This window comes from Humulus lupulus, chromosome 1 (genome assembly GCF_963169125.1).
Source record: "Humulus lupulus chromosome 1, drHumLupu1.1, whole genome shotgun sequence".
Classification (NCBI taxonomy): domain Eukaryota; kingdom Viridiplantae; phylum Streptophyta; class Magnoliopsida; order Rosales; family Cannabaceae; genus Humulus; species Humulus lupulus.
Genome location: NC_084793.1, coordinates 37350375 through 37376271, shown reverse-complemented (window position 1 = coordinate 37376271; position 25897 = coordinate 37350375). Strand labels below are relative to the sequence as shown.

The window sequence follows — 25897 nt, the reverse complement described above, 5'->3', positions numbered from 1 at the left end:
GTCAACATATTAATAAATATTATTATTTATATTTTGTGGATTCTAAAATCTTAATAATTTTATAAATAACTATTAAAAACAAATCTTTTTAGTTTATTTATTTTTAGTATTTTCTTTCTTTATTTTAAAACAAAACACATTAATCTTTGGAACTAGGTTAGAAATTTATTTCACTTTGGTAAAAATAGTTTTCTCTTTTGATTTAAGTCAACTCCTTTGGGTTCGACCTCGTGCTTACACGAAAACTATTCTATAAATACGATTCGTGCGCTTGCGAGTTTAAATTTTAAAACATACCCGTTTTGGGTCCATCAAGTTTTTGGCGCCATTGCCGGGGAGTTGCAAAGAAGAGAAACAATTTGTGTCAAGGTGAGTAAAATTCTTCTACTAGTTATTTTATTTTTTATTGTCAAAAAAAAAAAAAATCTAAGTATGCTCTGTGGTTGCGGTTTCGACTGATCTTCCACATCAGAAAATGTTTCTTGTCTTTGTCATTTAATTTTATTTTTCATTTATGTTTGCTAATTTTGTTTTGTTATTTAATTGTGTTTATTTCTTGTAATTTTAATTTGCAAAAAAAAAAAAATTTAAATCTCTTGAAATTCTAATTATGCTCTATGGTTGCAATTTCAATTGACCTTCCATATCAGAAAAGGTTTCTTGAGATTTTCACAAAAAAATTGTCATTGAGTTATTGCCATGTTTCCTATTGGTAGCATAGGTTACATGAGCCAAAATGGATGCCCTTGGAATAGTACTAGGAATTTTGACAATGCATATCATCCTAGGGAAAGAGAAGACATCAACGCTCAAATAGAAAGTTTGTCTAGAACACTAGATGTCTTACAAGCTAGGCAAACTCAAGATGACCATAGGGAGATAAATAGTGCATTTCACTCTCATCACCATGAGAATTGTAGTCATCCATTGGAAAATCCCATTGATTTTAGTTGGAAGCCTGAGTACAACTATTATGCATCATCGCACTTTGATTATAATGAAACCAATGATGTGCATGCTTATGAGAATTCCTCAGAAATCCCATTTGATCCCACCTATAATCCAAATTCTACATGGAGTCAAAACATGTCTCCAATCAACCATGTGCATCAATTCAACACGCCTAATCTGGGTTATGCCCAACCCGATCTGTCATATCCTCCTCAACCAAAAATTAATCCATCTCTAGAGGATACCCTACAACAGTTCATGCAGTCGACCCAACAAATTTTGCATCATCAATCTCAATCCCTTTTGAAAATTGAGACACAAATGAGTCAACTTGCAACTATTATGATCGAGTCAGAAAAACAAGTTCTTCCTAGTCAACCCATTCACGACCCATTAAGTCAAAATGAGAGTGAAAAAATGAATGAAGTTGTAGGAGAACCGTTGATAAGCATCCAACCAATTCTTGAAACTAAGAAGTTGGATGAAATGATTGTTGTGGCTCATGATGAAAAAGAAAAAGATATTGTTGTATTTCATGAGCCAATAGTTGAACCAATTTACATATTCACTCAAAGTCCAAAGGAGAATAAAAAAGATGTGCAATTTTCTTACTTCATTGAAATACCACCAAAATTGCATGTCTCTAAATACTTCGTAGGTGTGATGCTTTCAATTCTCATTTATGGCATTTGCATCAACATTATAGTTCACCCTACAAATGAAATTCTACACCATCGATTGGGTGTAGGATAAAAAAAAATAAAAAAAAATAGTCGAGCTAAAGACTATAAACTAAAGCGCTTTGTGGGAGGCAACCCATAAGTTTCAAGTTCCATTTTGTATTTCCTTTTGTATTTCACGTTTGTTGTGTGTTTGTTTCATGTTTTTCAAGTTCAAATAAGTTTGAAGGAAACTTCTAGCCCAAAAACGAAGGAGCCAAATCATGGAAGCATACATTCAAGGGAGTTTTCTTAACTTTTTCAAATTTATTGCTCATTGAGGACAATGTTTTGTTTAAGTTTGGGGGTAGTGTTGTGTGTTTTTTTTTATTTTTTTTATATAAAATGTTCAAAAAAATTTTTTGGTGATTTTTCATTTTTAGATGATAAATTGAATTTGAATTTAGTTCTTAGAAAAATGTGAATATTTCTTAAGCTCTATTTTTAATCTTTGGGTTAGTCTTGCTTAAATATAGATTTTTCATAAAAGAACACTTTCTATCTTTCTAAGAATTTTTGTGTAATTTAGATTAATTTATATAAGCATAAAATTTTGTAAATCTCACAAGTCCTAGAATTCGATTAATTATCTCTTGAGGCGAAATCCTAGAAAAGCACATCATTAGGGAAATGATTTAGGCTATCTTTGGAACGTTTGAGCCTTTTTACTTAATCACCGTTACGCACATTATTCCCTAGTTTACCCCATTTGAGCCAAACACGAGCCTTGTTATTGTTTTACCCATATGTGAAATGTAAAACTTCTTCATAAATTTCATTCTTTACACATGAGAAAATATCATAGAGCTATGCATCTTGATTTGTTACCAAAGTGAAAATAGGAAAGAAATTCGGAAAGCCACATCTTAAAAAAAAAAAAAAACAAAACAAAAATATTGTGGCAAGCTAAAAAAAAAAAAAAAAAAATTGAAGATTCCAAATGGGTGGAAAGAATTACTATGGAAATGTTATGGCGTATACTTGAAATATTGTGATGTCTAGTGAAAAGTTCGGAAATACTCATGTGTTAGGAAAAAGTGATCTAAGCTTAAATTCAATATCATTTTTCTCACCTTTTTCTTTACCCGCACATTACAAGCCTATAAAGTCCTATTGATCCTTGATTTTGTGTTGTTCTACATTAGTGGAGAGACATAAGAAAAACGAACCTATGGGACTTTGGTACGAAAAAAAAAATTAATTCATCATTCCTTGAGATTTAATTATTTTATCTTTGCATAAATTTTTCCAAAATTCCACATGATTACTTGGTAAATAGTTTTGTGTTTCCATATTGAAAATTAGTTGTTGAAAGCAAGATTGACTATTGGATTAATTACATGAGCTTAATGTCTCTTCATAATATTCTTTGAGCTACTTTCATTATGCAATTTTTGAGGAAAACATTTGATATCTCCAATTAAAAAAAAAAAAAAAAAGTGTGTTTTTAATTTTTCTTTTGCTTGAGGACTAGCAAAACATTAAGTTTGGGGGTGTGATAACTCTACAAAATAGAGTTATTTTACCACATTTTATAAGCCAATTGTTGCTTAGTTCTTGAGTTTTTAATTAATTTATCAATTTTTTAAGTAATTTTGAATTTATTAGTTTTATTTTGATTTTATGTATTTTTATTTGTTTTTTGTATTTATTTTGTTTAATTATGTTGTTACTAATTTATGTGTGTTTAATTTATTTATGTAGGTGTATTTGTTGGGAGCAAATGAAATGTTGATAAAATGTTGGTATAAAGAAATGAAGAAATCAAGCCCAAAATGAAAGGCCCAATCCAATTCTTGACAATGCCATGTCATCAATCCATGTGCTTCTTTCTCCACCATTGGATTTGTAACTATAGGAAAAGATGACAATTTTGAGCATGAATCCATGTGCTTTTTTTTAGACCAATAGGAGTGTTATCCTTTACCAAAAAATTTATCTATAAATAGGAGTCTCATTTCACCATTTCAAGCACACCTTCTCTTACACCACTTCTTCCATCTCTCTATTCTCTCCATCTTTTTCTTTTCTTAGATTAGTTTTTATGTATTTTTAGAGGAATAATTTGGAGGTTCCTCCTCCAAATTTTCCTATTTATGTTGTAATTTTTATTTTGTTTTTGATAGTTATGGGTTTCTAATCCACTTAAAATTATTAAGGTGGAGGATGAACCAAGATATAACTATATAGTGTTTATTTTATGTTGACCTCCCAAAATGAGCAATAAAGTTTATGATTTTTCTTCTTCTAAATATTTCTTTCATCTATAATATCATGTATTTTAGATTGTTAGAACATATTTTACTTGGTTCTTAATTGTGCAAAAACATAGTATTCTTTGATTAAGATGTGTCATTAAATTGTTCACATCCAATGCTTATAACAAAAATACTATATTTTGCTTTAGAAATAACATTATTTGATTTTTTTGTAGTTTCATTAAATTGATTCACAACTAATGATTTGAAGTTATACTATTGAAATGAAGGAAAATGTAAAAATAATGTTTTGGAAAAGGTAATTAGATTAATTTCAATTATCACTAAAAATTGGGAAGTCAACATATTAATAAATATTATTATTTATATTTTGTGGATTCTAAAATCTTAATAATTTTATAAATAACTATTAAAAACAAATCTTTTTAGTTTATTTATTTTTAGTATTTTCTTTCTTTATTTTAAAACAAAACACATTAATCTTTGGAACTAGGTTAGAAATTTATTTCACTTTGGTAAAAATAGTTTTCTCTTTTGATTTAAGTCAACTCCTTTGGGTTCGACCTCGTGCTTACACGAAAACTATTCTATAAATACGATTCGTGCGCTTGCGAGTTTAAATTTTAAAACATACCCGTTTTGGGTCCATCACTCTGCATCGAGCCGAGCTTGCCATTTGGCCACAATCTCTTCCTCAAAAGAGCCTAGGAAGCTGGTATCAAGATCGACATTACTAGCCCAGATCCTGTACATGGCCAGGTCGACCGCTCCTTCTTCTCCTTGAACTCTTCGAGAAGATGAGCCTTTTCGCCCTCCATTATCTCGAAGGTGGCCTTTTTATCCTCCTCAAGCTTGGCATTGATCTTCTCAAGCTCCTCAAGTCTGGCATTCAGCTTCTCGAGCTCGGCTATCCTGGCCTTCATCTGCCTGGCTTCAGCCTCCATCTCTGCCTTTGCGGCCTTGAACTCGTTAGCGAGCTTAATTTGAAGATCCTTCGACTCTTGGGCATAGGACATGCTCAAGTGGACCTCGTTGTTCAACTTATAATTAAGCTGAGCAAAGGCAGTAAGAGACTGGAAAACAAACAAATCAAGTTAGAGCATACACTAAGCACAATTACAACAAGTAATAAGGTGAGCGAGGGTACCGCAGCAGCGAGCTCGACACTCTTGTCGTAAAGAGTGTTGCAGTCCCGAGCATTATTCGAAAACTGCCACTGGGGAGCCTCGAAGCTGCTGATGCTCTGGCCTACCCGAGACAAGATGTCCGAGCCAAGCGTGGCCCCATGAGTCCTGGCAGCATTGTCGACAACATACTCATCAACATAGTAGAAATCGAGAACAAGCGTGTTTTGGAGGCCGAGGGCTTCTTTGGAGGTGGGCCAAGCGTTGAGTGGACCATGATCGGAGGAGGCAAAGAGGGAACACCTATGGTGGACGCTTCGACCTGAGGAGTCAGATCCACGGCTAGGCTCGTAACTGTGGGAGCTGGGGGAGGAGGAGTCTTCTCGGTCCTCTTAAGGACCTTGGCAGGCTAATCTGACTTTTGCTAGGCTCTCGGGCGCCTACTCCTCTTGGCCCCCTCGCCACTGGCAAGCACAGTATCGAGATCGGAATCCATGGTACCTGCACCACCAAATCACATTAGAAGACGATCTCAATAGGCGTAATACAAATAGTCAAGGAGTAAAAGGAAAAGTAATGAGGAGCCTAACTGGAACTCTCCCCTGAGCTCGTGCTTGGCGACCATGAAATTCCCCCATCTTCGGAAGAGGCAGGGGGAGTCCCTTCCCTATATGAGGAGGTCAACCTCGACAGGTTCCTATAATCATTCGTCCCGTATTGGACAACTATTCCACCCCAGACCTCATTCAGACTATACATAGCAACATACTTTCCTAACCAACTATCAAACCTATGAACCCTATCATCTTCCCAAGACCATACATAAAAGTGGTTCCTATCATCTTCACACAAGATTAAGGTATCGGGCTTATGCTTAAGTAGCGAGGGAGACCATAAAGCCGAACTAAGGATGGCCGTACCTCTATCACTCGAGCTCGAAGCCTCGTCATTGGCCTCGTTCCCCGAGCACAGACTCCTTGGACGGCGAGCTGGGGATCGTGCCTTAGAGATTCGCCTCGGAGGAAGGCTGCCGGTTGGAAGAGGCACAAACTCCCAATTGGTGTACTTCTTGTTGGACCAGTCATTTGTGGATTGATCCTTCCCCAAGAGACCACAGGCTCGAAGCTTATCTTCATGAAGAAGATAAGGCAGGGAGCGCCTACCGTAGGGAAGATAAGTCTGGCATTCAGTTTCCTGAGCTGTTCAGGTAAATTTCGAGGACGAAATTTCTGTAAGGAGGGGATAGTTGTAATGCCCCGGATTCCCTATTATGGTTAATGGCTGGATTAGTAGGCCGGGAGGGCCATAACTGTTTAATTATGCCATTAAATGTGTTTATGCATGTTTATGAGAATTATATTATCATATGATGTTAAATGCATGCTTGTGAGTCCACATTTGTTTACAGGGGTATTATGGTAATTTGGCCCGTTGAGGGTATAATTGAATATTTGTTGTATGTTAATGATATATTGTGGGACCACATTATAATGTGGATTGGTTCGAGAATTTCGACATGAGACGATCCTTAAACATGATTTATCGGTTTGGTCATAACAGGTTTGAGCTCGGGGCTCGGGGTGAGTCTCGGGGTGTTATTAAAGGTTATAGCGTTACCGGGGATTTTAGGGTAACGGGTTATGAAATATTGGAGTTTGAGGATATTGAGATTAGCGGGAATTGAGAAGCGTTAATTATAATTAACGGGTTTAGCGGAATGTACCAATTTTGCCCTTGGGGTGGCATTGGGGGCTTAAGATGACATAGGGGCATTTTGGTCTTTTTAGGGGTGGATATATATGAACTTAAGTGGCTGAAGACTGTAGAATAAAACAGAGTAAAAACAGAGTTTTGCCTCCTCCATTCCCGTACATCACCCTCTTCATTGCTTCTTTGAGGTTTTGAGCTTTAGGTGTGGATTCAAGCTAAAGGAACTTAGGGCTGGGTTGGAGACTTGGTTCTGCTTGTGTGGGAAGTTCAAAACAGGTTCTAAGGTAAGCTTTGACCATTGAATTCAAATTAAGCTCTGTTTTTGTTCTAGCTTTTGAATCATGAGTTTTGATGTGGAAAGTGTGAATCAAAGGGGATTTTTAGTGTTAGTTTGATTGGGGTTTGATGTGAGTAAGCTAAGGGTGTTTCTTGGGGGTTCAATTATATGTTTGGAAGAGGTTTTAAGATGGTTTGAGGGACTGGTTTGAGAGGAAAAACGCACAGGGAGAAAATTGGTTCGTGTGGCCGACTTAGCCATTCTGGGCTGGGCGCCGCGGCGCAGCAGGGGAGCGCCGCGGCCCTTGGCGCCTGGCAGATGGGGAGCTTCTCTGTCAGGGGGGAGCGCCGCGGCGCAGCAGAGGGGGCCGCGGCCCTTAGAGCCCATTTTGCTAAAATGAGGTTTTTGGCTCGGGGATTCAAACCATAGGCCTCGGGGTTGGACCTAGCACCCGGTTGGGTAGTGTTTGAGGTCTCGGGGGCTGGGATTTGGTTTGGGAACCCTTGGTTATCATTTTTATTGATGAATCCTATATTTTGGTTATGACCAGGTGACCGTCGAGGAATTTAAAGGTTGATCGTTCTCAGGGGTCGTTCATATTATAATACTCACTCGAACCAGAGGTAAGAAAACAGTGTATGAATATAGTTGCACCCTGTACAGGTATATGGCATGTATGATTTGATATTTGAGGCATGCTGGTTGATATATGTGGACATGGATTGCATATTAAGTGCTAGTGAATGCTGATTACCTGCTTGAGACACTGACTAGTCAGGGACCGACTCTAAAGTCGAGAATCATGCATTGAATGGCTCTATAGCATTAATGCCAGACCGACCCTAGGGTCGAGAAACTTATAAGCGCTTGCCTGGTCTACGACCAGATGATTATAGCCAAGGTATATGACCCCGGTGACTGTTTGTCACAAGGCTAAGGGACGTTGTCCATAGTTTCGACTCTAGAGTCGTGAGGAAGGTTATGTTGGTGACCAATCGCCATGCACCTGTCCTGATCAAGCTTATGAAAGAAATCTCCTATCAGTTAAGCCCTGGTGACCCTATCGTCACATGGCTAGAGGGAGCGATGCTCATTATTGTGACTTCTGGCTTTTGTCACCTACTTGTTGGACTGATAGTCCTGAATGGTTATTATGAACGTTGTTGATATTATATCATGTCTTGCTATGTTTTCTTGCTGGGCCTTGGCTCATGGGTGCTATGTGGTGCAGGTAAAGGGAAGGAAAAGCTTGGCCAGCCTTGAGTGGAGAGTTTGGCCGATGTAATGTACATACAGGGCCGCTTGACCGCCACAGTCAAGGAGTTCTCAGAGGGACTAGGGGTTTACCCTATTTTTGCCGCTTAGGCCGGCGGGGATTGTATATATGAACTGTAGCAACTCTTTTGTAACATGAACTACTTGTAAACGTTTTAAAAAGGCTCATGAGCAGTGTATTTACTTAATGAAAAGTGCCCTTTTCCTTTTACTGGTTTTATACCTTAACCTGTTAATGACACTTAGATCACGTTTTTAACCAAAGGACTCGGGTAGCGGGTCAAATTTCCGGTTCACCGTTCACCGTAACTGTTCTGGGGTAACCAGGGCGTTACAACTTGGTATCAGAGCAATGCCAAGGTTAGGGTTCCTGTAGACTGGCTGGGTATGTACACACATCGTCGAAGACAAGCTCGACTCACGGTTTGGTAACTATTTACGTGGTTACATGAATAATTGTTTAAACGTGATATATATGTATTACCTGCGTGCATGAGATATTATGCTGAGCCTGTGCCCTGAAATATCATATCTTCAGCAAATGTGTACCGATTAGTGCTGAGATTGCTGGCGCCTGCTTATTAGTATGGTTGTTTATGAGTTATTATGTGATACATGCTGAGTGCTGAATGCCATGAACATGTATCTGATTGTGAATATTGAATGACTGTGGAATGTGACTATTATCTGTTTGTTCTTGGACCGTAAGGCGGCAAGAGGTTTAGTTATTACTACCTGACTGGCCCTATTGATTATTGTTTCAGTAAGGTATCAGTGACAGAATGAACCCAGAACAGACAGACACTGCAGCTGGCCAGAGTGGTCAGGGTCAGAGTAATGACAATAGTCATGGTCTAGAGAATGACCAATCTCAGGTTCCACAGCCAGCACCTGCAAACTGGCAGCAGATGTTTAATGATTTGCAGGCTATAGTGGTAAAACAGGGAGAGGAGCTTCGTCTCCTAAGACAGCAACAAGTGTCAGTGGTAGCCAATGTTGCAGAGGCACCTTCTGTGTCGGTGCCAGTTATTGGACCACTGCCTGGGGTTGAAAACAGATTGGAACCTCTTTATGAGCGGTTCAGGAAACAACAACCTCCTGTGTTTGAAGGCAATGCTGATCCCACCAAAGCTGAGCAATGGATGAGCATGCTTACCACTATGCTTGACTTTATGAGGGTAGTTGGTACTGAGAGAGTGGCCTGTGCGGCCTATATGTTTCGGGAAGATGCCCGGATTTGGTGGGAAGTGGTTGGTCAGACCAAGGATGTTAATCTCCTGAGCTGGGAGGAATTTCAGACCTTGTTCAATGAAAAGTACTATAATGATGCTATTAGAGCGGCGAAGGCTGATGAGTTTATGAGGCTACTTCAGGGAAACTTATCAGTGACCGAGTATGCCTTAAGGTTTGACCGTTTGGCTAAGTTTGCCAAGGAGCTGGTGCCCACTGATGGGACCAGGAGAGAGCGTTTCCTACAGGGGCTATAGCCTAGGTTAGCTAGAGATGTGCGCATCACCACTGTGGCAGGAGTGACTACTTATGCACAGGTGGTGGAGAAGGCACTTACAGCTGAAACTGCAGAGATTAAGATCTGGTGTGAGAATGCAGCCAGAAGAGATTTCAGGAGGCCAGGGCCTCCATTTATGGGTTCTGGTAGGGGTGTTGGCCCCAGTGATCAGAAGAGGAAGGTTCCTGATACCTTCCCAGTTCCAGGTCCTGACAGGAGACCTCGTGGTGTTATAACAGGTCGTCCTGGGGGCAATGAAGCCTGGAAGTCCTATCCCGAGTGTCCTAGATGCAAGAGGCATCACTTGGGAGAGTGTAAGGCAAGGGCCTGCTTCTCTTGTGGAGCAGTGGGTCATCTCAAGAAGGATTGCCCTAAGGCAAGGAAAGAAGAGCCCAGGAAGGCAGACAGCTCGGCCCCAGCGCGAGTGTTTGCATTGACTCAGGCAGAAGCTGAGGCTTCCCCCTCAGTTGTTACAGGTCAGCTTCTTAGTGCAGGAACTGCTTATAATGTATTGATTGACTCTGGTGCTACACATTCTTTTGTTGCTAGTAGTGTTATTGATAGATTGTGTAGACCTTGTGATTTCCATGCTGTGGGGTTTGGTACTTTGTTACCCACTGGGGAGCTGGTTGTATCCAGGAGGTGGGTCAGATCTTTGCCGGTGATAGTAGAGGGCAGAGAGTTGTAAGTGGATCCATCAAAGATTGAAGCGGTCAGAGATTGGCCAAGGCCAAAGAATGCTTCTGAGGTTAGAAGTTTCCTTGGATTGGCAGGGTATTACAGACGTTTTGTGGAGGGGTTCTCAAAGATTACTACTTCGTTGACTGAGCTGACACGCAAAGGTCAGAAGTTTGTGTGGTCAGACAAGTGTGAGAACAGCTTCCAAGAGTTGAAACAGAGGTTGATTACAGCTCCGGTTCTGAGTCTTCCTACAGACCAGGAGAAGTTGGTGATATACTGTGATGCTTCTCATCAGGGCTTGGGCTGTGTTTTGATGCAATCAGAGAGAGTTATAGCCTATGCTTCTCGTCAGCTGAAGGAGTATGAGAAAATGTATCCTACTCATGACTTAGAGTTGGCAGCGGTGGTTTTTGCTTTAAAGATATGGAGGCACTATCTCTATGGAGAGAAGTGTGAGATTTATACAGACCACAAGAGCCTGAAGTACTTCTTCACCCAGAAGGACTTGAACATGAGGCAAAGGCGTTGGCTAGAATTAGTAAAAGATTACGATTGTGAGATTCTGTATCACCCAGGGAAAGCCAACGTGGTAGCTGATGCTTTAAGCCGGAAGGGTCCGGGACAGATTCATGGTATTAGACTGATAGCCAGAGAATTAGCTGATGATATGACCAGAGCTGGTATAGAGTTGCTGGTGGGCCAGTTGGCCAATGTTACGCTACAGTCTACGCTGCTAGAGAGGATTAAAGAAGGTCAGTTGAGTGATCCACAGCTGATCAAGATTAGAGAGGATGTCTTGGCTGGAGCATCCAGGGATTATACAGTGTCTAATTTGGGGTTATTGAGATACAAGGGACGGATATGTGTTCCGTTAGACACTGCGTTGAGGCGGGAGATTCTGGACGAATCTCATACTACACCTTACTCTTTGCATCCAGGCACCACGAAGATGTACCAGGATGTAAGATCATTGTACTGGTGGCCAGGGATGAAGAGAGATGTAGTGGAATATGTGGCTAAGTGCTTGACATGTCAGCAGGTCAAGGCTGAGCATCAGAGGCCGGCAGGGTTATTGCAGCCTCTGGATATCCCAGAGTGGAAGTGGGAAGACATCACAATGGACTTTGTGGTGGGCTTGCCCAGGACTGTTGGTCAGCATGATTTTATTTGGGTGATAGTGGATCGCTATACCAAGTCAGCTCACTTTCTACCAGTGAGGACTACTTATACTGTTGACCAGTATGCAGATCTCTATGTGAGAGAGATCGTGCGCCTCCATGGTGCTCCTAGGTCGATCGTGTCAGATCGGGACCCTACATTCACTTCCAAGTTCTGGAAGAGTTTACAGACAGCCATGGGTACACGACTGAAGTTCAGTACAGCTTATCATCCTCAGACAGATGGACAATCTGAGAGGACGATCCAGATATTGGAGGACATGCTGCGGGCATGTGTGCTGGACTTTGGTGGATCATGGAGTAAGTATCTGCCTTTGATAGAGTTCTCCTATAATAACAGTTACCAGTCTACCATTGGTGTTGCACCTTATGAGATGATGTATGGTAGGAAGTGTAGATCTCCCATTCATTGGGATGAGACAGGTGAAAGGAGATACTTAGGTCCTGAGGCGGTTCAGAGGACCAGTGAGGCTATTGATAAGATTAGAGCTCGGATGCTTACTTCTCAGAGTAGACAGAAGAGCTATGCAGATCCCAAACGCAGGAACGTGGAGTTCCAGGTAGGAGACTATGTCTTCCTTAGAGTCTCGCCATGGAAAGGGGTGAGAAGGTTTGGGAAGAAAGGCAAGCTGAGTCCCAGGTTTGTAGGCCCATTTGAGATCCTGGAAAGGATTGGTCAAGTGGCTTACAGGCTAGCCTTGCCTCCGGCATTGTCGGCCGTGCATAATGTATTTCATGTTTCTGCTCTTCGGAGGTATGTATCTGATGAGAGTCATGTTTTGAGTTATGAGGATCTGGAGCTTGAGCCAGATCTCTCCTTTGAGGAGCAGCCTGTTCAGATACTTGATCAGAAGGATAAAGTCCTCAGGAATAAGACAATACCTTTGGTTAAGGTGTTGTGGAGGAACAGTAAGGTCGAGGAGGCGACCTGGGAGCTGGAGTCTGATATGCGGAGTCAGTTTCCCGAGCTGTTCAGGTAAATTTCGAGGACGAAATTTCTGTAAGGAGGGGATAGTTGTAATGCCCCGGATTCCCTATTATGGTTAATGGCTGGATTAGTAGGCCGGGAGGGCCATAACTGTTTAATTATGCCATTAAATGTGTTTATGCATGTTTATGAGAATTATATTATCATATGATGTTAAATGCATGCTTGTGAGTCCACATTTGTTTACAGGGGTATTATGGTAATTTGGCCCGTTGAGGGTATAATTGAATATTTGTTGTATGTTAATGATATATTGTGGGACCACATTATAATGTGGATTGGTTCGAGAATTTTGACATGAGACGATCCTTAAACATGATTTATCGGTTTGGTCATAACAGGTTTGAGCTCGGGGCTCGGGGTGAGTCTCGGGGTGTTATTAAAGGTTATAGCGTTACCAGGGATTTTAGGGTAACGGGTTATGAAATATTGGAGTTTGAGGATATTGAGATTAGCGGGAATTGAGAAGCGTTAATTATAATTAACGGGTTTAGCGGAATGTACCAATTTTGCCCTTGGGGTGGCTTTGGGGGCTTAAGATGACATGGGGGCATTTTGGTCTTTTTAGGGGTGGATATATATTAACTTAAGTGGCTGAAGACTGTAGAATAAAACAGAGTAAAAACAGAGTTTTGCCTCCTCCATTCCCGTACATCACCCTCTTCATTGCTTCTTTGAGGTTTTGAGCTTTAGGTGTGGATTCAAGCTAAAGGAACTTCGGGCTGGGTTGGAGACTTGGTTCTACTTGTGTGGGAAGTTCAAAACAGGTTCTAAGGTAAGCTTTGACCATTGAATTCAAATTAAGCTCTGTTTTTGTTCTAGCTTTTGAATCATGAGTTTTGATGTGGAAAGTGTGAATCAAAGGGGGTTTTTAGTGTTAGTTTGATTGGGGTTTGATGTGAGTAAGCTAAGGGTGTTTCTTGGGGGTTCAATTATATGTTTGGAAGAGGTTTTAAGATGGTTTGAGGGACTGGTTTGAGAGGAAAAACGCACAGGGAGAAAACTGGTTCGTGTGGCCGACTTAGCCATTCTGGGCTGGGCGCCGCGGCGCAGCAGGGGAGCGCCGCGGCCCTTGGCGCCTGGCAGATGGGGAGCTTCTCTGTCAGGGGGGCGCGCCGCGGCGCAGCAGAGGGGGCCGCGGCCCTTAGAGCCCATTTTGCTAAAATGAGGTTTTTGGCTCGGGGATTCAAACCATAGGCCTCGGGGTTGGACCTAGCACCCGGTTGGGTAGTGTTTGAGGTCTCGGGGGCTGGGATTTGGTTTGGGAACCCTTGGTTATCATTTTTATTGATGAATCCTATATTTTGGTTATGACCAGGTGACCGTCGAGGAATTTAAAGGTTGATCGTTCTCAGGGGTCGTTCATATTATAATACTCACTCGAACCAGAGGTAAGAAAACAGTGTATGAATATAGTTGCACCCTGTACAGGTATATGGCATGTATGATTTGATATTTGAGGCATGCTGGTTGATATATGTGGACATGGATTGCATATTAAGTGCTAGTGAATGCTGATTACCTGCTTGAGACACTGACTAGTCAGGGACCGACTCTAAAGTCGAGAATCATGCATTGAATGGCTCTATAGCATTAATGCCAGACCGACCCTAGGGTCGAGAAACTTATAAGCGCTTGCCTGGTCTACGACCAGATGATTATAGCCAAGGTATATGACCCCGGTGACTGTTTGTCACAAGGCTAAGGGACGTTGTCCATAGTTTCGACTCTAGAGTCGTGAGGAAGGTTATGTTGGTGACCAATCGCCATGCACCTGTCCTGATCAAGCTTATGAAAGAAATCTCCTATCAGTTAAGCCCTGGTGACCCTATCGTCACATGGCTAGAGGGAGCGATGCTCATTATTGTGACTTCTGGCTTTTGTCACCTACTTGTTGGACTGATAGTCCTGAATGGTTATTATGAACGTTGTTGATATTATATCATGTCTTGCTATGTTTTCTTGCTGGGCCTTGGCTCATGGGTGCTATGTGGTGCAGGTAAAGGGAAGGAAAAGCTTGGCCAGCCTTGAGTGGAGAGTTTGGCCGATGTAATGTACATACAGGGCCGCTTGACCGCCACGGTCAAGGAGTTCTCAGAGGGACTAGGGGTTTACCCTATTTTTGCCGCTTAGGCCGGCGGGGATTGTATATATGAACTGTAGCAACTCTTTTGTAACATGAACTACTTGTAAACGTTTTAAAAAGGCTCATGAGCAGTGTATTTACTTAATGAAAAGTGCCCTTTTCCTTTTACTGGTTTTATACCTTAACCTGTTAATGACACTTAGATCACGTTTTTAACCAAAGGACTCGGGTAGCGGGTCAAATTTCCGGTTCACCGTAACTGTTCTGGGGTAACCAGGGCGTTACATTTCGTATCCGATCCGACGGTCAGGGACAAATGAGATGATGGTACCATAAAGTTGGTAGGCATACGAACGTGGGCATGGTACCAAGGCACTCAAGTACTATGATTAATCAATACCTGGTTGACGCGTGTCCACATTCGAGTGCAATTGATGGTATAGTTTCCAAGAGGGGCAGTTAAAAAGTTTCCTTCTCATAGGATTCGAACTGATACTTTTGAGGGGGCAAAATGTTACACCCAGATTTCGAGATAAGAGGTTATGACCCCGAAAACTGGGCTCTTCAGGTGAGCTCGAAATGTATGAAAACATCATATGGCCCAGCCATAAAACCTCTGAAGTAAAACAACGACCTCGAGGATGCATAACCTCGAATATTCTCTGAGCTCGCGATGGGCAATGGCATGACACTTAAATATATTTTTCATCAATTGTCGTCAGGCGAGATAGCTCGAGCTCGGGAAGTGCAAGCTCGGATGTGACAGCCTCGTCAACACCTACCTATCCCGAGCATAGAGTGAAGTTGAGTGGCGAGCTCGTGACTGACCCATAGACTTGACGGACTCAATGCCAATTGCTGATCTCGAATACCTGATGAATCACCTGGGATAGCGCATTACGTGTGAACATGCTACTGTTATGTAATCCCAATATTTAAGGGATATCATTTAATTTGTTATCCGTTCATGATCTTCATGGGACGTTTCCGTGTATATATGAGATAATGCATTTAATATCATTATTTCAATTGATTTACAGAATATCTTCTCGAAATATGTGGGAATGAATTCTACAATCTTCTCTATAAATAGAGAAGGAATCACCACTTGTAGAGGATTGATTTTCTGATTTCTGGAGAGAAAAGTCTGGGTAATTCATGTCTGAAGAATTTCCAGAAAACTCCTAAGTCTTAATAATATAGACTCGTGGACTAGGCAGATTAACTGTTGAACCACGTAAAAATCCTCTTGTTTTTCTTCATTATTCATTCGCTTTATTGTTTAATTGCTCTACAATTTAAGTTGATAAAAAACGGTGTCAACAAATATAATTATTAAATATCTAATTTTGTATTGTATATTATTATAATAATGATATTTTATAATTTTTGAATTTATATTAATATAATTAATAAATATCTATTTTAGTTAGTTTTAAAGGAATATTCCGTTAAATATTTAGATACTTTCATTAAAATTAACAAAACAAACCGTTTGAATTTATGTTATATACACACTTTTTATATAGAAGAGATATGCTATTGAAATTTAGTTCATTTAAAAGTTATTATAATATCAATAAAAATTTGCAATTCATATTAACAAATTAGTAGTTAAATATAGTTCTAAAATATTATCAAACTAGAAAACATAACCGCGCTTCGCGCAGTCTTTTATAATTATTAAAAAAATATACATATTTTAAAATACTTTTAGGAGATTGCTACGACATGGATTATTTTCACCCTACTCGTACAACTTGTTCTTTATATGGACACGTGAGGGTATATTGGCCACAATTTTTTTTCATAATGGTATCCATTGTATATCAAACCTCTTGCAAGTTTTGAAGAATTTTGAATAATTAAAGTACCGAAAACAAAGTTAAAAAATTTGTTGTACGTGTGCTTTTATTTTTTATTATTATTATCATTATTATACGCTTTGCGTGATTTTTTTTTATAAAAAATCTAAATTATGTATATGAAAATTTATGTTTTGTGTAAGACTTATTTTGGACGATTACCCGTTTGAACCCTTTATTTTTTAAAATGAACTTTTAGACCTTGTGTTTTGTCAAAAGGTTAAATATAGGATTGGATAGATCGATTATTTGAATATTGTATTTTGGCAGATTACCCGTTTTGACCATTTATTTTTATAAATTTATATTTGGACCATATATTTATTCAAAAGGTTAAAAATTCTTTATAAAAATTAAATTATATATAATTTAGGTTTTTTTGTAAGAGTTCACATCATTTTGAATCTTGTATTTTAGCCGATTACCCGTTGAGACCTTTATTTTTAAAAATTAACTTGTGGACCTCAAGTTTTGTCAAAATGTTAAAAATAGGAATAGATAGATCAGTTATCTGAAAACTATACTTTGGTTGATTACTCGTTTTGACTCTTTATTTTTAAAAATTAACCTTTCGACTATGTATTTATTCAAAGTGTTAAAAATTCTTTATAGAAAGTAAATTATATAAATATATATAATTTATGTTTTACTTAAGGGTTCACACCATTTTGAACTTTGTATTTTTGCCAATTACTAGTTTTGACCCTTTATTTTTTAAAATTAACTCGTGGACCTTGTGTTTTATCAAAAGGTTGATTACTCATTTGGATAATTTATTGTTAAAAATTGACATTTGGATCTCGTATTTTGTCAACAGGTTGTAAATAAAAATAGATAGATTATTTATTTATTTATTATTATATATAGATTTTTTTAATTGACATCTATTTTTATTATGATTATTAAAATAAAAATGAGAAAAAAGATAGAGTTTTTTCATTAATTAATTAATAGCCATAAATTAGGACATTAAAATAAAAAATGAGAAAAGTTCACGGTTATTTATATTTATAATTTAATTAAACAGTTGTGATAACTAAATATCTAATAAAATTTGAATTCAAATTAAAAAATGTGAAAAAAAAAGAAAATAGAAAATGTGCTTTAGTGCAACTTATTTAGAGTGCCACATCATATAAATATATTAAAAAATATTCCCGCCTTCACGTAAATTTTTTTATAATAATTTTAAATATATATTTAAGGTAATTTATATTTGTTTGATAAATATTATAATTTGAATTTATATATTTTGTAATTCAATTATATATATTTAACGTAATTCTATATTTGTTTATATATACTAATATGATATATATACATAAACTAACAATTTTAGATATACAATTTGTATATATACACATATATTCATATATATATAGAGAGATTGAATACCTTGAAACTTAAATTATTGATTATTACTCACTTGACTAATTGAGAGCAAAGTCATAGAGCTAAATAAATTCTTAATCAAATTAATATTATGTTTATATGTATTGATATTTTTAATTGTTAAGATATTTTGGTTTTGAATTTGAATTTTTTTACGTTTTAATAGCTCTTTAAATAAATTTTTAATCAAATTAATATCATGTGTATAAATATTGATGTGTACATTTATTGATATTTTTAATTGTTAATATATTTTGGCTTGGAATTTGAATTATTTTACCTTTTTGTTTATATATTTTTTAAAAAGTTCAATATTTAAGTATTAATTAATAGCTCTTTATGTTTTTTTTTTATCTATACATATATGCTATTTTTAAACTACATTTTTTAAAACACATATATCTAAAATAAAACAATATTTACGTAAAATACATTACTACATTCATTTATAAAATATATTTTTTTGAATGTATTGATTTATATATAAACGTAGTTAGTAGTTACATTTTTTTTTGTTTTTTATTATTACTATATTTTTTAAATATATAAAATAGACAGAGTAAATAATATATATTGTAAATATCTTATTTAAATTTAAAAAATATGTAAGTACATAATTTTTAAAACGTGTATGGTACATTTTTTTTTAAATTACTACATTATTATAATCTATAAAATGAATAAAAAATTAGATTAAAGGAGAAAATAAATAAAGTGCTTTAGAGCAATTTTAGTTTTTTAAACGATTAAAATAGATAGAGTAAATAATAATATATTGTAAATATCTTATTTAAATTTAAAAAAAGATGTAACTACTTACATTTTTTTAAATTACTATATTATTATAATCTATAAAATGAATAAAAAATTAAATCAAATGAGAAAATAGATAAAATGTTTTTGAGCAATTTTAGTTTTTTAAATGTGTAAAATAGATAGAGTTAATAATAATATATTGTAAATATCTTATTTAAATTTAAAAAATATGTAACTACTTATAATTTTTTAAATTACTATATTGTTATAGTCTATAAAATGAATATAAATTAGATTAAATGAGAAAATAGATAGAGTATTTTAGGGCAATTTTAGAGTATCACATTATCTACTTGAAACTCTCCTTTATATAATATATATTATTATAATTTATAAAATGAATATAAAATTAGATTAAATGATAAAATAGATAGAATGTTTTAGAACAATTTTAGAGTGTCACATTATATCTCATTGAAGCTGTCCCTTATATAATATATGAGTAATGTTACGTAAATAGATGTATATTCAATTTTAGCCATAAATATTCTTAAGTGGGGACCATATCACTTTTGATTATGTGATTGAGATAAATACATATCATTGTGTGTAAAAATTGTGTGTAATTTAAGTCTGTTCCAATCATTACTCATAATATATAGATATAGATTAACATAATAGAATGTTTATTTTTTTTTCCAAACAAACTCTATATCACCACATAATCAAAAGTGATACAGTCCCCACTTAAGAATATCTATGGCTAAAATATTTTATATCCAGCTTCAAAGATTTTATTTTATTAGTATATTATGTAGTATATATTTGTAGTTTTTTTTATTATTTTATTTTTTGTTAGTATATTAGGTATTTAATTAAAAAAATCTTATTTAAATATCTAAAAAAATGACGTTTAATGTAGTTTTTATTTTATTTTATTTTTTGTTAGTTTATTAGGTATTTAATTAAAAAAAAATCTTATTTAAATATCTAAAAAATAAAGTTTAAATAATTATTAATAAAAATGAATAAAAAAATTAGATTAAAAAAAAATAAAAAAAAATAATTTGGAATAATTTTAGAGTGCCACGCTAGATATATAGATTTAGAGATATAATGTTATAGGATAATATACTAAGATTTGTAAACAGACAAATATTAAAAAGGATAACATTTTAAAAAAATAAAATAATATAACAAAAACAAAAATATTCGTAAATAGCTTTTTTATGGTGAATGGTATAAAGTATAAACGTGTAAACAATTTCAAAATTTCATCAAAAGGAATAATAGTGTTAGCAATAAAGTTTAACCAAATAAAGAGACAATTATAGCACAAAAAGTTTAGTTGAGTTGTCTCGTGGAAAGGATTAACAATTCCATTTGTTTAGTTAGAAAAGGAAAACAAAATCTTATAGCTTAAAATACAGAAACTAAACATACGTTTCCATAACAGCTAACCAAAACATTCACACATATATACAAACATCAAAAACACAGTCAAAAACTAAAAGATCTCATTCCATCTTCAACAAACAAGTTGGCATCCAAAAACTATTTAGATGACTTATTATTAACTTTACACATGTGCATATTTTTTGATAGACACAGTCACTTATTATAACTACAAATGAAAACAAAAACAAAAACAAAAAAATGAAGTCCTTCGTTCTGGACCAATTTACTTACACATGTATCTACACTTAAAGAGCTACAAGTACAGCATCTAAAACATTCAAGAGATTAGTGGAGAATCACCTGAATCTTTCAGCAGATACCAAACATGTCGGTGTTGACCGAGATGAAGATGATGATCAAAGAACTTGAGCAGCCAAAAGGTGTCTCAGCTGAAGCAAATGTTCATCATTTGAAATATGTAGAGAGAGGCGCAGATTAGTTAGCATAGACTCTTGTTCCCAACTTAAGGGGCCTGAGGCATAAAGTGCCAGCACTGTTGACTTGTAGGCTTGAAGCTCCAAATTATGGATGTCAACTCCTAGTTTGCTTCCAAAACATGGAAGAACTGTGTTCCTTTTACTGGAAAAAGATGGCAGTGAAGATGACTCAGCGTCCGAATCAGGAAAATTCTTTTCATTAAGCTTAAGCGAGCTTCCTCTTGTGGAGTTAGCAGACTCGTTCAAACTACAACTAGCAACCGAGCACTCATTACTATCTTTAGTAGGCTGAGCAGAACAATGTAACCAGTTGTTTGTTTCTTGTTCCGGTTTGGTGATGTTGGCTAATCCTATTTGGTGAAAAGTACGAAAAGAATTGTTTTTTACCAAAGGCCTACTGCATACTCCTGCAACCGGTTTTAATGTTCTTTTCCTAAAGTTTTTTCCCAAAATTTGGTTCTTGGAGACTGGTTCATGAAGAGGATCAAAGTCATGAGTTCTCTTCTTAAGGCTTCTTGGTACATGTCCGTTTTTTGAGCAAATTTCTGATTCACAAACTGCCTGAAATGGATCACTGCAAACCAAGCTCCAACACTGGTTTGAAGTAGTTTGTGGAGAATGGCTAGCTTCCTTTCCATTGTTTTGAACCTGTAAAACACATTTTCTAAGGCATAAGAAAACTCCATTGACAAAAACAATCATACGAGACAGATTACTACTAGCTTCAAAGAAGGACAGAATAGCTGAAGATAACTAAGCCAATAGTGGAAAAAAAGTTATAAAAGAAAAGGTCCAAGGTCAAATTGTCAAAAACAATACAGAAGACAAAAAACAAAAAAAAAAACAGAAGGTAAATGCCCTTACTTTGACAAGCACTGACCACTTCTTCTCATGCCAAAGTTTATGAGTTCTTAAACAAGACACATTGAACTCCTTAAGTTGAATGAAACCATAGAACTTAACAACCAAACGACCTTTTCTCAATACTTTGGCCACCTTCCCAACCCTCCAACACTGTGTATCAAACACCTCAGCTATATCACCAGCAACCCATCTTTTCTTCTCCTGATCATGATGTGGAGGTTGAGGCCTCATGTTCTTCTCCTGCACCCTCTCCACAGCCAATTTTCCTCGGTTGTCCATAAGAAACTTGTACCTAATCATGTAATCATTTCCATCTAGACCAATTACACAGCCAGGATACCATGGACCATACGGACCCATCTGTTCTCTCACCACCTCCACTGAACTCCCTTCTTTGAACTCCATTTCCAGACTCTTTTAAAGGTCAACCTGAAAAATCCAATAGAAATTAACAGGGAGCGAAGAAAGTTATGGGAAATTGAAAACTACCCAAGATTACATTGCTATTCTGAATCTGAAATTAATAAAGAATTAAGTCAAAAATAAAAAATAAAGCTTGATCTGGGTAGTTCGAGGTATTCTTTGATATTGACTATAAAACTTATTTAATCTTTGAGTAATCAATACTTTGAAAGCTAAAGCAATCAACAGAAACATAAATCAGAAACCCATAACCAGTCAGTGTGAAATATCAATTGGCCTAAACAATCCATCTCATCATGATTCATGACCAGTAAACAAAATAAAATAACAAACAAAAACTTTAGCTTTTAGTCCCAAAATAAAAAATTGTGGCAAAAATAAAAATACTTAGATTTAGCCTCATTTAAGGTGGTCAAATCAAGTACCATTATTATATATGCAACTCAAGAAAAGTTTTCCCTTTTCCATTTTCCATTGTAAAAGAAAGAAAATTAACAACTGGGATATCAAGAAAAACCAAAAAAGAAAAACATCCAGAAAAGATTTTCATTAAAAAAAAAACAGGCTTAGTATGATTTAGAAAACGAAAGAGAAGATTTAATGTTGGGAAATGAATGAGACTGACCTGAGACTGAGGATTGAAAAACGAACAACACGTGTTTGAGCTTATGTTGAACTCAAAACCCCATCTTTGTGTAAATGAATGGCGTCCCTCTCCCTTGAGTATTTTTTTCTCATTTAATTGATTAGAAAGGTTGAGTGCGATGAGAACAAAACCAAACCCAACCAAAAGAAAAAAAGAAAAAAAAACGTTTCAAAAGCATTGGCATACGTAATGACGACAATAAGCTATTTCGATTTTGGAATTGTTTGCCTTAATTGGACCGTTAATACGGTTCCTTCCTTTGTAATTACCTGCGTATCCTTCCTGTGTCGTTTTTAATGATTCTAATCACAACACTACTACTCGTCTCAGCGTTTCAATGACAGGTGACAATCACCAACGTCCCCTTATTATTATTATTATTTTAAAAAAAGTGGGAGAGTTGATGAAATATATGAACATGTTCCATTATATAACATGAAGAAACGTTTCGAGTGAAGTTCATGTTATAAATGTATAATAATTAATTTAATTTTGTCCAAAAAAAAAAAAGTGAAATAATTAATACTAACTGAGGAAGACAATCCTCCAGAAGAGTTTGGGACATTAGTGAAGTTTTTGAGGTGTTATTTTCTATGATTGTTGATTTGTTGTTACATTTTTATTGTGTTACTCCCTCTCGTATCACCTTCAGATGAATAGTGTCTTTCTGACAAATCATCCTCTTATCTCCTCTAACGTGTGATAATTACTTTTGAGAGCATTTTCCACATCGGAAAATTGGAGTAAAAAATAAGAGTTTGAAGATATTAAAAGAAATGATATATTTTTTTAACTGTTATCTAATATTTAATTTATTTATGTTGAATTATGTTACTATTTAGTGAGTAATTAGGATATAATTATGCAAATGGTACTCAGAAATTAGGATACAACTTTTGTAAAGTATTTATTCAAATAATATACTTTGTTATCTTCATTTATTCTCCTCTATGACAAATTATGGTTCCTCTATGAGAAATTAGGATAAAGCTTTTGTAAAATATTTAAAGTATCACTACGGTGTTCACAGAGATTTGTCAATAACAATGTTGACAAAAGTTGATTTCAGCATGTGGATAGTTATAAAGTATAATTTTTATTATGATAATGTATATTGTAGTCATTTAAAACATTCCACAAAATTTCAAGAAATTCTAAATAATTTACGGTTGTTTGAAACTTATTTTCGGCACTATAAATTATTGAAAATTTCTTAAAAATTTGCGAGATGTATTAAATGACTACAATATACACTGTAATAGTAAATATTAGAATTTATAATTAACCACATGCTGAAACTAACTTTTGTCAACATCGGTATTGATAAAACACTGTCAACACCATAGTCTTTCCCAATATATCTATTCAAATAACACACTTTAACATATTTACGTATGTGATGCAAAGAAAAAAAAAAGCAAAATATAAAAATTATGGCAAGGCAAAATATAAAAAATTGATTTCATAATGAATGTCAATTAAATTTGTAACTTTTCATAATTATAAAATTGCTAAAGGATTATATCAATTAAATCTCAACATTTAATTACCAAATTGCTAATGAGATAACAAAATAACATTATGTTTGGTAGAATGAAAGAAAAATATAAATGATGAATTTAAGAAAATTAGAAAATATGAGGAAAAGAGAGGAGAGTGATAATAAGATTGTGAAGTGGAATGATAGATTACTATTAATTTTTAAAATTATTATATTAACTTTATAATGATTTTCTAAGAATGTTTTAAGATGGTATTTTTGTATTTTTAATTTTTTTTAAAAAGATAATTTTAAAAAATTTAGACTTGAGAGTATGAACATTTCCATTATCAAAAAATGATTTAAACGGTGGGATTTGCATTTCCAATCCTCCACCTCTCATCTTCCTCCCATAATTCTTTCCTGCCAAACAATATAGGATTTAACCTCTCCTACTGTCCCTCTCCCTACTCTCCTCTTGTCCCCTCTCCTTCCCTCCGCATCTCACTCCTACTAAACATAACCTAAATAAAACACTTTTCCTCTATGTTTGTTACTAAACAAAAGTAAAAGAGCTTGTTTCTTTATTTATTTTTTTAAGAGAAATTTGGACTCATTAAAACCTTCCAAGAGCAAAACTCAAGGAGAAAAAGAGCTTGTTTCTTTCTCAACTACTATTATTTTACACATACATTACTATTTTTAAATTTTAGTTTTTCAATTAAAAAGATAAAATAAAACAACCCAACAATTCTATACACCTTTAGATAGTTCATTTGTAATAAAAGGTAAGGTATCCTCTAAAAACCTTAAGCCTTGTTTGACATTAATTTTTGTTTTTAAATTATATATATTTTTTAAAAGTTGAAGATTATTTTTGTTGTTTTCAAAAACATAAAAAGGTGTTTGGTTAATGATTTACAAAAAAAAAATTATTTAAAAAAAAGCTTTGTATAGAAAAATTAATAAAATATAAGAAAAAAATATTGGTAAAGTCTGTAAAAAAATTAATGAAAGGTATATATTCAGAGAAAATAATATGAAAAAGAAAGCAATAAAAAAATTATAGAAAAAGTATTGTGAGAGAATGTGATGGGATAAAAATAATTGATGAAGAATAAGAAAAGGAAAATTAGTGAAGAGAAAACGTGATATGATAAGAGAATAATGTGAGAAAAAGTGATAAAACATATTGACAAACTAAAATAATTATTTTAGAAAATGTTAACATGGAGATCTCGTTAACCAATATTTTCATAATCAATAAAATATATTTTATTCAATGATAATATGAAAGATAGGGAAATTTTCAAGGAAGAAGATGACGATGGGAAGAAGAAGCAAGTCTTTAATTTCCTTACGGTATTTTGTGAAACAAGCTGCCAATTCCCCTCTATTGGGACTATTCATTTTTATTTATTGGAGGACGGTTATTTGGTAAATTATAACAATGCCCTTAGTTATCTACTTTGGGGTAATACCTAAGATAAAAAGCATTATTAAATTTTCCTTTTGGTCAGGTCCCAGGTCCTTGCTACATGTTGCAGTGGTTGGGTTGTTAAGTCTAGTTTAGGTGTTTATTTTAAGGTTTATGTTGTTTTGTGCGAAATTACGCTTGATTTGTGTTGTTTTAGATACTTTGGACTTGACAGGTGAATTGGATGATAATTGAGGAAATTGAAGCAAGAAACAGTGATTTTCGGGGAGTTTTTGAAGTATTTTTGAAGTTGGATTAACCCAGCTGCGCAATGTTGAAGGTCAGCCGTGGTATTGGATTTTTAAGGATTTTTCACTCAAGGCATTAGCGCCCCTGCGCTATCATAAAATCAAGCCTAGCGCCCCTATACCATTAATAGCGCCA

At 35.5% G+C, this 25897-nt stretch overlaps 1 protein-coding gene across 1 annotated transcript; it reads right to left on the bottom strand.

Annotated features, from left to right (window-relative positions):
* Nucleotides 1-20221: 20221 nt before the first annotated feature.
* On the bottom strand, nt 20222-22773 carry LOC133791250 (uncharacterized). The gene is made up of 3 exons (XM_062229182.1): nt 22536-22773; nt 21488-21916; nt 20222-21271 (listed from the first exon to the last, which is right to left on the bottom strand). The coding sequence occupies exons 2-3, from the start codon at nt 21890-21892 to the stop codon at nt 20543-20545; spliced, it is 1134 nt and encodes a 377-aa protein (XP_062085166.1). The 5' UTR covers nt 21893-21916; nt 22536-22773; the 3' UTR covers nt 20222-20542.
* Between the last annotated feature and the right edge of the window lie 3124 nt (nt 22774-25897).